At 44.8% G+C, this 16623-nt stretch overlaps 1 protein-coding gene across 1 annotated transcript in view; it reads right to left on the bottom strand.

The window, feature by feature from the left end:
* LRCH2 (leucine rich repeats and calponin homology domain containing 2) overlaps positions 1-16623 on the bottom strand; it is an 87807-nt gene that overhangs the window by 31304 nt on the left and 39880 nt on the right. Inside the window, exons 9-14 of the mRNA XM_066581880.1 lie at positions 15192-15295; positions 15042-15109; positions 13763-13870; positions 7159-7204; positions 4716-4826; positions 1662-1706 (exon numbers count right to left, since the gene is read on the bottom strand). Of these exons, the coding sequence (XP_066437977.1) occupies positions 1662-1706; positions 4716-4826; positions 7159-7204; positions 13763-13870; positions 15042-15109; positions 15192-15295 (482 nt within the window). The remainder of the gene's footprint in view (positions 1-1661; positions 1707-4715; positions 4827-7158; positions 7205-13762; positions 13871-15041; positions 15110-15191; positions 15296-16623) is intronic.

Raw genomic sequence — 16623 nt, 5'->3', positions numbered from 1 at the left:
CATTATACAATGGCGCCATCTGCTGGCTAGAGCCAGTACTGTGCGGTATGGGACATGCTGGAGACGCCCCCGACAACAGAACGGCCAGTAATATACAGTAATACCACCCTGCCGGATGTCTTCCGAGATTGGAGCTGTCCAGCCTTCAATTAGAATGTCTGAAGATGTCAGACAGTGGATTGGAAAAGGTTAAATCACTTCTGCTACAAATAGGAGCACAAGCGCAGCTCCCATTAATGTCAATGAGAGTTGCACCTGCAATTACGAGCGCCAGCCACTACACAGGGCTCATAGCAGAGGCTTCCACTCCAACCCTGGTGTATCTTGGCACTGCCTGGAAAACCTCTTAATGCAAGTGAAGGCTTATTCTGACGTGCGTATATAAGCTGGGTTTTCATGCCCGGCCGATATACACACTCTCTCTCTGCAGGGAGCCTAAAGGAAACTATTCAATGACCTGAGCCCTTAAGTTATAGACCGCTGGAATCAGCACAACATAACTTTATGCTGCTCTCAGTGAGTACGGCATGAAATACATGACAGGTTCCCTTTAAGAGCCGCCTGCATTCTGAAGATCCAACAGTCGAACCTTTACAGCACCAACCATATGCCGGTACCTCGTGGTGGTGGGAAAATAGACATGAGCATATGGTCAAGTTCCTGGTACTCTAGCAACTCTTAAAAAACAGGTTTAATTCCTTAGCGCTGTCTGCTGGATATTAACCGCCTATGTGCAGGTAGGACCCACAGCAGGGAAATAGAGGGAAGATAGTCACCCAATTGCCCACATGACAAATTATGGGTTGCCTAAAGCTGGACATGGCAGCCAAGAGCCTAGTGAAGGCCCCAGGTCTGCCATCGTAGTAGTCCTGCCAGAGGCAGGGTTTAATAGGAGAACACTGAGCAGCACAAGACACTTCAGTGTAGAAGTATTATGCAAATAAATAAAAAATCTTGGTATTTGTACAGCGCCAACTTATTCCGCACCGCTTTCAGGTAATTATTACTTATTACCCCCCACCAAGCTGGGTTCTCATTTTACCGACCTCGGAAGGATGGAAGGCTGAGTTGACCTTGAGCCAGCTACCTGAACCACGCAGGGATTGAACTTGCAACCTTCAGGTCGTGAGCGAGAGCTTACACTGTGCACCACAGGAAGCTCTATTGATCATAAGGTAGAGATTACAAGCCCACCGTAATGGTCTTGGTTACTTCATATTTTTCCCTTATTTTGGAATAGAGGTGAAGTCATATGCACCCCAAAATGCCACCAGCAAGGTCCTGAACACGGCTGCATTGACGGAAAAATTAAAATGATGCGTCGCAGAACACAGCAGCACATATAGCTTTCTTCAAAAGAACAATAGTTTTTTTTTTTTTTTAAACTAACTTTCTAAAATATATAAGACTTTATTATCGCTGTAATCGTGTTGATCCGCAGAGTGACGTCAGCGCGTCATTTTTGTTTTACAGTTAACCCCGTAAATATGAAACCCAAAAAGCAGCCGCGCAGTCGCTGTCCATTCCCATTTCATCTCACGAAAATTTTTGAAAAGTTAATGTGGCTTTGATGACGAATAGGGTAAGGTCATGTCATGTGGATTATGTATGAAAACCCTATCAGCTCGTTGGATATGGAAGAGCATCCTGACGCCTCTCACCTCATCGTTGTCATGGCCGCTGGAGCACTTCCGAGAAGATTTGTACTGTGAAAACAAAAATAATCGGGAGTTAGAAGTGTTGGTCAAAGATTACAGAGCAGGAGGGCAGAAGGATCTCCCGAGCCAGCGATGACATCACCGACACCCAGGACATGGAGAATCCCTTAAAGCAGGGGTCCCCAACTCCAGTCCTCAGGGACCACCAACAGGTCATGTTTTCAGGATACCCTATAGTAAGAACACCTGTGGCAATGTCTGAGGCACCGACAATAATTACATCACCTGTGCAACACTGAGGAAATCCCGAAAACATGACCTGTTGGGGGTCCCTGAGGACTGGAGGTGGGGGAACACTGCCTTAAAGTATAGGCTGTTACAAAGATGAAGGGCACCAAACTGGTAATAAGAGACATTCCTCTCCTTTCTGGAGGCAGGGAGCTGGCAACGATATCACCGGCACCAGGGCCATGTGACCGCTGCAGCCAATCAACCGCTTCTCAGCTGACAATTAGAGCTCACATGACCCGGTCTCGGGGTGCCACCACTCTGCACCGGGAGGGTAAGACGAACAGGGACTGGCTGCTGGCAGAATGTGAGCGGCGAGGAAGAGGAGAGCTTTTATTTTGGTTATGCAAGCTGAATTGGTTTTTGCAAAATAAAAAAAATAAATAAAATCCCCAGATGATTGCTTCATCGCGGTATTCACCCGAGCGATTATCAAGAATCCAAGTCGGAGATGGACAGAACTCTCAGGAAGAAAGAACCCATCCATCTGAATGGGTTAATTCAGAAAAGTGATATTTCACTTAGACTGATGAGAAAAATCCCTGCATGTCCTATTTTTGTGTAATTCTTGTTCAAGAATCGCCCATTATTTTCGACAACAGCGCCCAAAAGGCAGGCGGCACTTGTATGCCACGTGAAAGCGATCTGTTTTTAAGCATGTTACTATGGGGATCACAAGAAAGGACCCGGAAGCGCAGAGCGAGAATAGATGCGAACCGCACATGAAAAACAATACGTTTTTGCAAGAACCACAGAAAACGCATGAAGATTGCACAGTCACAGAGAACAACGGGCTCCCATGTGCTCGTGTATTGTGCAATTACTACATGCGAATGTCAGTGGAACTGTAGATGGCAAAGTATTTGATTGCCTGCGAATGACTGTAGCGCACGTGTGATCCGCGGTAATCATTGTTATACGTATCTTATGAAAGTATATTTTATTCTAAAGTCTGGTTTGGGTACTTTTACCTACATTTACAAAAACCTTAAACTGTATTTATGGTTTTCATCCATTGGTTTTGTTTGTTGACGATTTCCGACCTCCATCCCCAATTCCGCTAGAAAATGACATTTTTGTACTGCAATTTTATTTCCTTTCCCTGTACAACGGAGCTCTACAACAACGTACGGCGCAAACAATCCTTTCCCAAACATCTCCTTAACCCGTTTAGGACCAAGCACTGGAAATTTACGGCGCTTGGTCCCGGGCTTAAAGTACAGCCGTATGCAAAATTACAGTAGGGATTAAAGCCTACTGCTTCTGTAATAAATCAGAAGCAGGACGGGTTGTCAGCTGTTAGTCACAGCTGATAACCCGGGAGAGGAGGGAGAAGTGGGCTTTAATCCCCTCTGCTTCCTCCCTTCTTCAGTACATAGCACTCAATGAGCAATATGTACTAAAAAAAGTGAAAGCAGAAGTATTTCTCCCACTACGCGAGCCCGACGGTGATTGCCTGCTACAGCAGAGCTACAGGGTCCTAGCAGACCCTAATCAGCTCTGCCAGTGACTGATATCACTACAGGGGGATGTTTTCCCTGTAACTGGAGCTCCCATGGATGCCCCAGCTACAGTGAGAAAGTATCAAATAAAAACAAACTTGTGAATGTCCCCCAGAGGCCTTATATGACGTCATGGGGGACAGAGATAGTAAAAACGGGAATAATTATTACATATATAAAGTAAAAAATTAAAATTACGGAATAAAATATATACATAAGAAAGAAAATAACCCAAAGCTGAAGCCAACCAAAACAGTCACTGTATGCGCCCTGTAATCCAAAACCATACATATCATATAGCAAAAAGTCCGAAACAAAATGAGGAACCTAGTGTAAATATACTAATTAAAAAAAAACAACTAGAAATGTTTAACAGCTTTTTACGCCCCAAAAGAGTCAGTGAAAAAGATAGATTTAAAAAATAGCCCTACAGGTCACAAAAAAAAGAAAAAAGAAAAAAAAAAAAAAACAGCACAAATAATTTTGTTAGCAAAAGGGAAAAAAAATAGGGCAGTAAAACCACCACATTAAAATGCCTTCTATATCGCTGGCACACAGATTAACAATCCTAGAAGGTCTAGATATAATAAAGCAAGACCAGCTAAAATGTAATGTAATCTACCCATCTATACGTTGACACTGCCACCTAGTGGCTGGTTTATTGCACACAGTACAGTTCACATATTGTTAGAGTTTTCATACACAATGAGATCCTACAACACGGACAGCCGATAAGATGACCAATATACATGATCGACAGTTTGGATCATTCTGACCCCCCTCCATTCTCTATAAACAGGCCGCTGTTAATAAGTGAACAATGGGCGGCCTGTTTACACAGAGCGATGCAGCGGCAGACCAAGGATGATTTTATGGTCTGCATGAAAGATACGATCAGCGATTTATCACAGATTGGTTTCATGCGTTCTCACACAATGCCCGATTTAACAATAACTGCAGTGTAGTAGGGACGTAGGAGTGCCTTTACATTAAAGGTCTATAGTAAAATCTAAACTACACGACATACAACGCACTTGGGTTTGTTGGTTTTTTTTTGTTTATTTCGGGGGGGGGGGGGCAGGGCGGTTCGTCGTGGTATTTATTATGGTGTTAAACGGACTTCTCTATAGAACTTGAAAAGTAGGGGGAAAAAGTTGTTGTTCCAATACCATAAAAAAGCCTAGAAAGTCATAATAGAAAATAAAAGGTGTGCCTGCGCCCTTATAAAACAGCCATCCTGAACAGCCGTATTATCCAGTCCTCTTACCTTGAAGTACTCCTTCCTGGTCTGTTTGGATCGCCGCCTCTCCTCCGCCTGCCATACTGCACACTCTGCTGCTGGCCACCCTTGCTCATTAATCCGGTCCTTCTCTCCATCCTGCAGAAGAAGCAATACCTTAATAACTACTACTTTAAAAACTTTATAACATGTAAATCAATATGGATGTAATGGGGGGGGGGGGGGGGGAATAGGTTGTGAGAAACCCCCCCCCCCTCCCCATCAACCAGAGCAGAGAGACGCTTATATAGAAGGTCCCCCGAGACAGAAAATTAAACAGTGACCCGCTCTGTAGCGGCCTAACGGAATCTGTGAAGCACGTGAAGTCTGCACTGTTCCACTCTAAGCAGCCACATGGCCTCAGTGCCCTCTAGGACAAACTCCGTGCCTGAGACCTGCGGCAGCGATCCTTCTATTGGCGCCAATTAGAATAGAACAGCAACTCATTGCCCTGTAATTTCATTGTAGGTTCATGGAATTGTTAGGGTTGGTGAAAGTCGACAAAATGGGGTGAAATGTAAGAAGTGCCAAGTAATGCTGCTTTTATTACTTTAACACCCAAGTCCGCTCCAATGCCGCCAGTTTGGCCTTGGGGTGCGTTTACAGGGCGATAGTTACCCCAATATTCGCTCAGATGAGTAATTATGGGAGACGGTTGTAAACAGGACCCAACGGCCAATGGGAACAATCGCTCACTTGTTGCTCTTTTTTTTTTACCAGAATTAAATGCTGACGATTGTCGGTCCATTTAAACCATGAATGACTGCCGCTCCACCGCCATTCAGTAAAAGCACAGAGAGATAAATCTGTGGGACAGCTGCTGAGCACTTAAGCACCCGATAGTTGTCCCCTTACCCATTAGTCTTTGTTTATATGGCTGCAGTGATGTTTGAGTGGATACTTTGTGGTATATAATACCGCGCAAGATGACTTTTTCCAGAGATCCAGACATCCCCTTTAAACCCTTAGTGATTGCGGATACGCCCCTTAACGGCCTTCATTGGCAGTCTATGCATGAAGAGAGATTGGGCGGGCAACAGCTGTTTCTTACAGCAGACACCCGGAGCAAAAAGCTCCGAACAGCCGCATGGTTGATTGAAGCTGTTAACCCTTTAAATGCTCCGAACAATGTTTGGGGGTTCCTCCCTCCCCGCAATGAGACTGCAGGGAGATGTGCGGGTGCCATGGCAGCCGGGGACCTTCTGAGAGGCCCCAAGGCTGTCATGGCAGAATGCCTACCAAGACAGCCCCATGGAGTGGCTTGATAGACTGCCAGCCCAATCGCAGTATGCTGTAATGCTATGGCATTACATCATACTGCAGGAGCGATCAGAGCATCATAAGTTGCTGTTCCCTCTGGGGACTTAAAATAAAAAAAAAGTTAAAAGAATAAAGTTTTACTAATTATTGAAAAAGTAACAACCTTTTGCCATATTTATAATAAAAGAATCTAAATAAAAATACATTTGGTATCGCTGCATCCGTAAAAGTCTGATCTATCAGAGTAACGCATTATTTACCCCGCATAAAAATAAATAAATAAAAAAAAATGGACATGCCAGAAAAGCGATCAAAAAGTCATGTGCATTCAAAAAGGTAGGGGGGGTGTTGGGGGTGGAAAAAAACGAAAATGGAAAAACTAAAAAAAAAGCTTGGTCACTAAGGGGTTAAGGGCAGCAAAGCTTCGCTAGAGAATTAAAGGGGTTGTCCCGCGGCAGCAAGTGGGTCTATACACTTCTGTATGGCCATATTAATGCACTTTGTAATGTACATTGTGCATTAATTATGAGCCATACAGAAGTTATAAAAAGTCTTTCACTTACCTGCTCCGTTGCTGGCGTCCTCGTTCCCATGGAGCCGACTAATTTTCGCCGTCTAATGGCCAAATTAGCCGCGCTTGCGCAGTCCGGGTCTTCTTTTTTCAATGGGGCTGCTCGTGCTGGATGCCGACTCCGTGTAGCTCCGCCCCGTCACGTGCCGATTCCAGCCAATCAGGAGGCTGGAATTGGCAATGGACCGCACAGAAGCCCTGCGGTCCACCGAGTGAGAAGATCCCCGCGGCCATCTTCATCAGGTAAGTAAGAAGTCACCGGAGCGCGGGGATTCAGGTAAGCGCTGTCCGGTGTTCTTGTTTAACCCCTGCATCGGGGTTGTCTCGCGCCGAACGGGGAGGGGGGTTGGAAAAAAAAAAAAAAACCCCGTTTCGGCGCGGGACAACCCCTTTAACTCTGTTATATTCTACTATAATTTAGAAGCATCCCCCCCGTTATCATAATCCCTACTGTAGATAGCAGCCTGTATTCCGCCGCCACCCTCTCAGGGCACGAGCAGGAAGCTTTACCTTCCCAGCCCCGTCACTTCTGGTCACTCCCATCCCACTTATTAAGTGTATGAAGAATTGCGCGGATTGAAAAGGAGAAAGGTTTTTTACCTGCCAGCTGCACGGTGACAACTGTGAGTGATCCCCCGAAGAACCGCTGAAATACAAGAGTCACACAGTAAACACCTTCAATATCATCTGAAGACTCACAAGAAAGAAGTCTGCAGAGAGGCTGCCTGTCCACGGGCGTTATTGCGTTGCCATAATCCATTCATGGGGAACACAATGAACGCTTTTTATAGGGTTGCTATGGAGAGCGCAGCCCCCCTGTCCACGAGCGGAGAATCAGTGATTCTCTGCTTGCGGCCGGCAAATCGCAGCATGCTGCAAATTGCTGCGATTCTCCGCGGTCAGCCAATCTGTCAGATAGGCTCACCGCCAAGATCCATCCTCTGGCTCCTGCTCCTGGGCAGAGATCCAGCGCGATATACCACAACACCCGCGGACGAGCAGGTTCTCAACCATTTTATTCAGATGCAGAACATGAAAAATCTTCTAAAATAATCCAGTTGTCTCAGGGGCCATTCTGGGGGAATCCCTGTTGTGTGAGGGGTCATTCTGGGGGAATCCCTTGTGGTTAATAACGTTCGGCACATGTCAGTATATACAGTATACAAGTTGGGAACTAGACTGTATATCGCTCACTGCAAACGGCTCCTCACATCAGCAACACATGCATAGAAAGTACATATGCATTATACTGCCACCAGCTGGTAAAAGGTGGGAAGTGTCACCAATTCATTCATGGTTCTGTGTTTTTTTTTATTAAAGCCAGAAAGGGTTTTTTTTTTTTTTTTTTTTCTTATCTGTTTTTTTACCCAATCGTAGATTTATTCTATGGTCTGTGTATGACAATGGGGGACCATATACACAATGGATGGGAGGGGGCGCAATTCCATGGGTGCGTTTCCTAGGCCTGCTTTGTGATCTACGCAGGGAGAGGGAGGAGGTGCACTGTGACCCTCACCTCTTGGTGGATTCTGTATTATCCATCTATAGGAACTAGCTTTCCGTGTAATCCTGCGTGTAAACTATTACTGAAGTGATCTCTCCATAGAATCGGAGGTGGCAGACTGATTAGGCTTACAATTAATTTTCATTTACATTTCATTGTCTGTAGTTTCAATCTGCCCCATTGATTTCAGTGGGCCTTATTTTGTATCCTGTTTTTGCTGCCGTTTCATCTGGTTTTAACTTTTTCTTTCCATTTTTGATGAAGTTAAATTACTGAAACGCAAGAAACAAACGGCACAGAATGGGGTTTTTTTGTACTCATTGGGGGACGGACACAAATGAAAACTATTCAATTTTTAACGGATCCATTGAATCAAATGTAGAGCTTAAGAGTAAACGAAAACAAAAAACAGGCCAGTTAAAGGACGGGTCAGAATGGATGAGAAACTGATGCAAACGGAATCGGCAAAATCCAGGATCTGTTCGCATTAGTCAGAAATCAGAGATCTTAAATAAAAAAAAAAAAAAATTCATTAAAAATGGATAAAAGAACGCACATGTGAACGCGGCCTCAGTGGCTGGTGGAGAAATATAAAGATTGTTTGCTTAACCCCTCCCTTAAGGACCAGACACTTTAGGGATTTTACCTATCTGGCGGTTTTACTGCCCTATTTTGTTTCCTTTTGCTACCAAAATTATTTTTACAGCGTTTTTTTCCGTGACATATAGGGCGATTTTTTAAATATCTTTTTCACTGACTTTTTTCCATTTTTTAGTTTTATTGGGGGTAAAAATGATAAAAAAAAAAGGATTTAACATTGTTTTTTTTTTATGTAGTATATTTATGCTAAAATAAAGTATGGGAACGGGTTCCTCTATTTGTTTCGGACGTTTTGATATATAGTATGTATGGTTTTGGTTTACAGGGTGCACACGGCGACTTTGTTGGCATGCTTTGTATTATTTTCCTTCTTATGTATATATTGTTGTTTTATTCTGTAATATTGTTTTCTTTGTGTATGTAATTGTGTTTTTTTTACTATCTCTGTCCCCATGACGTCATGTAAGACCTCTGGGGGACATTCACGTTTTTATTTTTTATTTGACACTTTCCCACTGTAGCTGGAGCTCCAGTTACATGGAATAACAATCCCTGTAGTGAGTAGTCACTGGCAGAGATGATCAGGGTCTAGTAGGACCCTGCAGCTCTGCTGTAGCAGGGAACCTCTGCGGTCACATGACTCACCGGCTCCCATAGCGACAGCTACAGATCTGCTTTCACTTTCCAGTACACAGTGCTCATTGAGCGCAGAGTACTCGGGAAAGGAAAGGCAGGAAGGGTTAAAAACCCCTCCTGCCTTCTCCTCGGGTTATCAGCTGTCACTAACAGGAGGCTTAAAGCGCCGCCATAATATTACTATCGGCGGTGCTTTTAGCTCAGGGCCAGGCGCCGTATATTTACCACGTCTGGTCCTTAATGGGTTAAATATAGATTGTGATTTCCAACATTTAAAATAAATTCTTAAAATAGGTTCAAATATAAAGAGTAGATTCTACAACAGGACATGTTCTGGTGAGATCTGCCCTTTGAAAGCTGACATAGTCCTATGGAGGACAGCAAGTCCCAATTGTCCCATCCACAGGCTAACTGTCTGCCTTCAGCTGCCACTCGCTTCGTGTGGGTGAAGTCATCGGGATTCTCTACTAGGAGTTCTGTCAGGATTTACCGCTTTGTCACCACAAATCCCATAAAGCTATAAAATGACCGTTCAGCTGCTCTCCCTCCATCATGTCCCGCTCTCAGAAAGCCACCTGATTGGCTAGGAGTGTCATAAGACTTATTAATGCTTCCTCGCAGCAAATTAATCCCTTGATTATAGTTCAGTATTAACAAGCAGCAACGATGACTCCACGGCACATAATTAACATGAAGATTTACTGCCTGCAAACAGTCGACGCGCCGGTATCCGTTCCTTTGCTTCAGCCTGTCTTTTGATGTAGCTTGGCTAAGACACATGGTAGCAAATCAAGAGGCCTGTTACAAAATGTAGCAACACATAGGTTGCCCTTTCTATAGCGGATAAGCCCAGCAGCCCTCTCTGATGGGTTCTAGGCATTGCATGTAGCAGGTCTGTGTGCACAGCGGCTGAGGAAGACCCCAACAGAAGCAGCAGGATCCATCAGGACAAGACGAGGGTGAAGGTCTGATGCCAGGCCACACAAAGGGCAGATTCACTATTACTGTCTGAAGTCCCATTTAGACAGGACGACCGTCAACTCAACGACTGCACCAGTGCTAAAGCTGTTAGCGCCCGTGCAGATAGTTCACCACTGAATCGCGGACTTCTTGCTCAGCGCTTCACATTCTAGGACATTGAAGCGCGTCTATTTCTGCCCGTGGTGCTCATACTCCATACTGAATAAATCTAAATATTTGGAATATTTTGTTTCCATTTTTCATCATCTGCCCATCATTAACATGTTCATCCACCCTGATATTTCCTTCCCGGTGTTGCCATGTCCGGAGTGTATTACTGACGGTAAGCACGCTGAAGAACTTCCCAGCAGACTATCCGTACAATCTACTGGTCAACGAGCATCTTAAAATCAACAGGGTGAACCAGTAACAACCATGAATGCCGGGCCGCTTCGTGACGTGGAGGTCACATGGAATTTGGTCCCATTATTTACACCCAGATCAGCTCCAGTGAACAAGGTGTTGATTTAACATGCTACACCTGCTGTAATTACCCAGTGCTGTCCACATGAGCAGCACGTAGTGTCTTAGGCCTCATGTCCACGGGCGGGTCGGATTCCGTGTAGGGAACCCCGCAGCCCTGCCCGTGGCCAGCGATCCCTGCAGACCTGTATTTCCCCAGCAGCGGCACCCGCATGGACGTCTCCGCTTCTGAGTCGGCTGTACTGCGCATGGTCCTCGCGGCTCACCGTCAGACATGCACAGTACAGAATTTTATTTTTTTTCAAACTTTTGCTTTCCCATTAATCCGCGTCCCGTCCGCAGGGTCAGCTGTGAGTGTGCCGAGGATCGGATGGCTTCAATTGACCAGAAGGTCCGCAAATCAAATTAGCTTTTTTTAATCTGTGGACGTCCATGCTTCCCTATGGGCAGCTTGATTGGTGGATTCACCCACACAGATTCCGCAAGTCAGATTTGCCAGTGGACATTGGGCCTTAGACCACAGATGAATACTAATACATAGTGTGCATCAGGTAGTCAGAGAAGCTGGTGTGGCCATCTTTGTTTCTCCAGGTCCAGAGGGTCACTTCTAATTCTAGTCATGGTATGTGTTAGAAGTCATGGCTTATTACATTAGCCGTGAGAGGGCTAAAGAAGTCTTGTCACCCCTCCAGGAGGTCTGCTTTAGCAAATATTTGTATTCCCCATAATGTAACAAATCTGGAGCATCTTTTCTTAGCAGTTCTTTTTGTTATTCCTCTGGGTTTTACCAGTTGGGTGTGCGCCCCTACGGTCTTACACAGTGTCAGATTATGTAGGGACACAACCCTTTGATAAGTGGTACGGTACCAGTACTCAGTGGAAAGATACTCTAGAGCTGCCATTTCATTGGGAATTCAAGTATTTACCAAAATGAAAGGTTGGGTGTCCGTTCTCTGCACTCTGCTAGCTACAGCTCTGCACTAAGGATCGGTGGAGCCCAAGCATATAACATTTACTAGAATGGCAAAACCTGGGGATGGAGGGGTTTGTATACTAGATTTACAGAAATAAAGGACATCCTACCTGCTGGCCAAACATTGCCTAACAGTTCCCCATTGCTCCAAGAAAAAAGGTTTGGATTTTAAAAAAAAGTAACTTTTATTATATCAAGATAAAAACAATGTGGAGTAAAATATAAAGACAGGAGGAACTCCTCTTCCGTGTTTTGAGCCAATTTATCCTTACTCCTAGCCTACTGGCTTCACCTTCAGGTCCTACATGACTGCCAACTACAGATCCCACCATCTGCAGCGCTACCTGTTCTTTTTATCTACGGTGCAACATTTGTGAAACAGCAGCATATCCCGCTAAATCTGAAGCCCGGTAGGCAGTACTGTGTGATGTGCCGTCCCACAGGGGGCGCACACAGGGATTACACAGTGCAGAACTGCCACACGCTATAAGAAAAAGGTTAAATAAGACGGCAGCTTAAGATACAGGAAGCTTCAGCACGACTGAATACAAGAACAAAGACTGACGGCCAAGTAATGGCGGTTCAGGGAGCAATGACTGCAGTAAACACAGAACAATAAGGTGTCGAAGGCTTTAGAGCTTCCCCTAAAGTAAATCTCTTAAAAAGGGATACCTTGATGCCCGCCCAGCGGCTCGCGTCCTCTGGAAGAGCTTTTCACTGAATGAAGTTCTATAACTTAATGGTTTCCGTCTGTTGACACATTTCAATCAAACCAACCAAACCCAAAGATGGAGAAAGTAGTAGGAGATAGTTTGGAAAGTGAAGAGTTGTTAGTTTTGTCAGAAAGGGAAAGAGAAGAAACAGATTAAGATTAGAAGGTCATGATTAGTGACAGCAAAGGGAAGAATACATCACAACAGTTATACTTATTAAGGCCTTGGGGACGAGGACATAAGAAGCTACCATGCAGCACTGCATGCAGAATGCTACTAGACGATGCTGGCAAGACGTGCGGACCGCAAAGAGGAGGCAAAAGTAAAAGAAACCTTCACCCCAAGGGGCTCGCCTACATTCGCAGTAACTAACAATATGTGACAGATGCTGCAAACCCTTCTCCAGGATTTACCACCGTCGCTTTGTAAAAAAGGTTATAGATTTCTTGCAAGAACACCCCCCCAAGTGTATACTCCAGTGTGGGAGGCTGCCTAGCAACTATGCTTCCCTTCTGAGTGGCAACCATTTTGGCAGATGTAGCCAAACACACCGAAACTTTTTCCTGCATTTATAATACCCAGTATTGTCTGAGTGGAACAAGTGGGCAGAGGGGGTGTTGAAATATGCTGGTTGGCATAGGGTGAGCAGCTCTGCCATCTACAAAATCAAGATATCGAATTTGCATGCGCCTGACAGTAGCTTGTACTTTCCGACAGTGCCACAGAAGTACATATGCTCATAGAAATGCTGCTTTAGTGATATACAACCGTAGATACCACACTTGCAGATACACCAAGCATACTAGGGCTGCAAACATGGAGCTTCTCAGCTCTCAACACATCTAAGGATTCAACATTGCCAACTCTGTACAGCAGGTGGCGCCAAAAACTACTGCAATATTTTTAATTCTAGGACAATGCTTTATGAAAGCCGTTTAGGGACAAACAGCGACATCACTAACAGTAGGCATGGGGTAGTTGTACACGTACTTCGAGACGGACAATGGTAAGAAGGTTGGGAACTATAGCTCTAAAGGGCTGAACTGGAAACCCTACAATGCTTCCCAGTATGACTCTTGACATCAGTGTTGTGGTTTCTAATTATACCGGAAACCATGACAATGCTGACTCCGTTGCAGGATGACTACCGCCATGGCTGCCAGACTGAGCTTTAATGGTGTCCGGTTCCAATAAACCATGTGGTGCAAGCAGCGGTACGTTTCTCATAAACTAAGATGGCGTTTGCAACAAAGCCCCTGCCGCAGATGTGAACATAGCCTTAAAGACATAGCAGTTCTTGGTTACAACACCAGAAGTGCCTGCAGAATATGCTACCTGTTGTGCTTTTCTTGCTGCAATAATTGTGCCGCTATTTTCCTTAAGTCTGTTACTTCCTTTATTTCATCCTCCTCTTCCTCTTCCAATAGTTGCTCCTTCTGAAGCCTGAAATGTAAAATAAATGAACTGGTTTAAAATCAAACACACAAACATCAGCGCCGCCCCCCGCACGGCTGCCCTGCTCAGCGCCGCCCCCCGCACGGCTGCCCTGCTCAGCGCCGCCCCCCGCACGGCTGCCCTGCTCATGTCAAGCCACATCAGTGTGAGCCTCATTAAGCTGAATTTGTCAAAAACCGCCTCCTCCAGTGCAGCTTTCAGCCATTGTTTCCAGCAAGGATCAGCAAGTGTTTTCCATTGTTTTCAATGGGAACCCTCACATCGCACTCGCGTACACCTCACACGCTCCTGCACCGCGATGCGGGAAAAAGATCCCTCATGTATATGTCCCCATTCAGAAGACTTGGGTTTATATTTGTGCGTCTTGCAGTGCACAAATCTCACACGATGTTGTCAGCCACGTGAAACAAGCCCAAGGCAGATCTGGATCATCAATCCCACAAACGCTGCAGCAGAATACTCCGCTTTTTACATCATATTTCAGTTCCACTTAGACATTAGTTTTTCATGCGTCACGGTCGGTGTGGTTTTTAGAAAGTGTCGTTCTCTCATATCTGCATCTTTATTGCAATGCAAGCCGTAAAAGGACTGCAACACGTGAATATTTATACAGGTTTTGACATGAAAATACTCAATCAAATCATAGAAAGCTACATCTCCTCAAGCTTATTGCCTCGCCCCTCTATTCTACATCAGGTCTCAGATAGGAGACTAAACAGATCTATTTGAGGTGACACTAACTTGTATCAAAGAGTTCTCCATGTACAAGTGGACTATAGGGCCTCATGTCCACGGGCGGGTCGGATTTTTTTTTGCAAACTCCTGCTTTCCCGGGGATCTGCGGCACGACCACAGTGTCAGCTGCGGGTGTGCTGCAGATCAGTCGGCTTCCAATGACTTCAATGGAAGCCGTCCATGCAGGATCCTAACAAAAACGGAGCATGCTGTGATCTGTTTTCCGGACCAGAAGGTCCGCAAATCAAATCTGCATGCTTTAATTAATTTGCGGACGCCCATGCATTCCTATGGGTGGCTTGATTTGTGGATCTCTTGCGCGGACTCCGCAAATCACATTTGTCCGCGGACATTGGGCCTAATGCAAGTCAAGACTGAGCATTGGAGTACCTGAATAATCACATACTTGTCATTCCATAAATACCTTTGTTCTTCTTCCCATTCCTCATTCTCTTCAACTTTCTCAGATTTATCGTTTAGTTTCCCCCTTTCCTTAAAGAGAGACACACAAAAGTCAGAATGACAAAAAACATTAAGAAGGACGACCTGCAATTTACACCTGTGGTACAATTACCTTAATATAAGAAACAAAGGGCCCGGTGAGCTGAACATCGCCGTGATCAGACAGAGCGGCATCTTCAGCGCTGGGGTCATAGTCATAAATCTCTTGATCGTGACCTGCATGAACAAATGAATGAAGACCAAAGGAGAGATCAGAATTGTATACAAACAACTCCCTTCTAGTCCCTCACTAATATAATGCATTTCCTCCACGGTCGGTTATAGGAAGTCCATATTCTATAGTATTTCATCAACTCAAGTGAAGAAGGTTTTGTTGTTTTTTTTAATTCTAGGACTCTTGTTTTTGTGAGAAAACCCAGGATCCAGATATTTCCCCATTCACTTTTGCTAATATTTAAAACGCAGACATAGCATTTTTGCTGAACAAATGCTCAATCATCATCACAGTCAGTGAGGGTCTCAGTACCCGGGGGTCCAACCAGCAAGACGTCTCATGTTACAATGACAGAAGTTTTATAAAACAAGTACCCCCTTTAAACCTGACAAACCATACATGTGGCTGCCCTACACCAGTAAAAAAAACTACCTCAATCAGCTGTGCGCAATATTATATATATATATAAAAACACTAATTATACCAGTGGGCCGCTTTTACAAAATTGTCCATATTGAAAAAAAAATTGTTCCTCAAAGCAACCAATCACAGCCCTGCTTTTATCTTAATCAGAGCGATTTCAAAAATGAAAGCTGCACTGTGATTGGCTGCTGTGGGTAACATTGTAGTAATGAACTGTATAAAGTTAAAATAAAAAACTTTGAGCTTTCCCACAAAAGTCACTACAGAAACAGACCTGCACCCAATCTCAAAAACCGGCCTCCCTGGTCCAGATTATGCGGTGGCAGAAGTTAAGGAAACGGCCTAGCTTGCCATGCTGTCCCCACAATGCCCATACATTTCTAACGTATGAAAACGGTGCAACAGCCTGTTTTACTGTCCCCATAACTCCTGACTACCTTGTGCAGAAGAGTATTCCGATTATAACCACATCTGCCAAAAATGGATACATGGATATCGATAAAGGGATAGAGAGAGATATATAATTTTTTGCCTCCTAAATATTAACCCTTTCCACTTCAATGCCTGACCTGTTCTGACATCATGAGCTTCCTCTATAGCTCCAATGCCGGAACAGATCCGCAACTGCAGTGCAGAAGTACATCTACACCCGCTCCTTAAACACATCGGGTGCAGATGTACTCCTGCACTGGTCCTCATCGAGGACCCCTGAGGAGAAGGCAGAAAGGGTTTTTAACCCCTTCTGCTTTTAAACATCACATAGCGCTTAAAGGGGTTCTGACATGAAAAAAAAAAAAATTGTACTCACCTTGCCCGATCGCCAGACATGTCCCCTCCAGCCGGCATCTTCTTCTGTGCCTTTAAAGCAGAGCAGGAGCGGTCAAAAAGACCGCTTCCTGCTCTGGTC

Source organism: Eleutherodactylus coqui, chromosome 10 (assembly GCF_035609145.1).
Source record: "Eleutherodactylus coqui strain aEleCoq1 chromosome 10, aEleCoq1.hap1, whole genome shotgun sequence".
Lineage (NCBI taxonomy): Eukaryota > Metazoa > Chordata > Amphibia > Anura > Eleutherodactylidae > Eleutherodactylus > Eleutherodactylus coqui.
The sequence above is the reverse complement of the archived record's forward strand: the minus strand, read 5'-3'. Positions and strand labels throughout refer to the sequence as shown.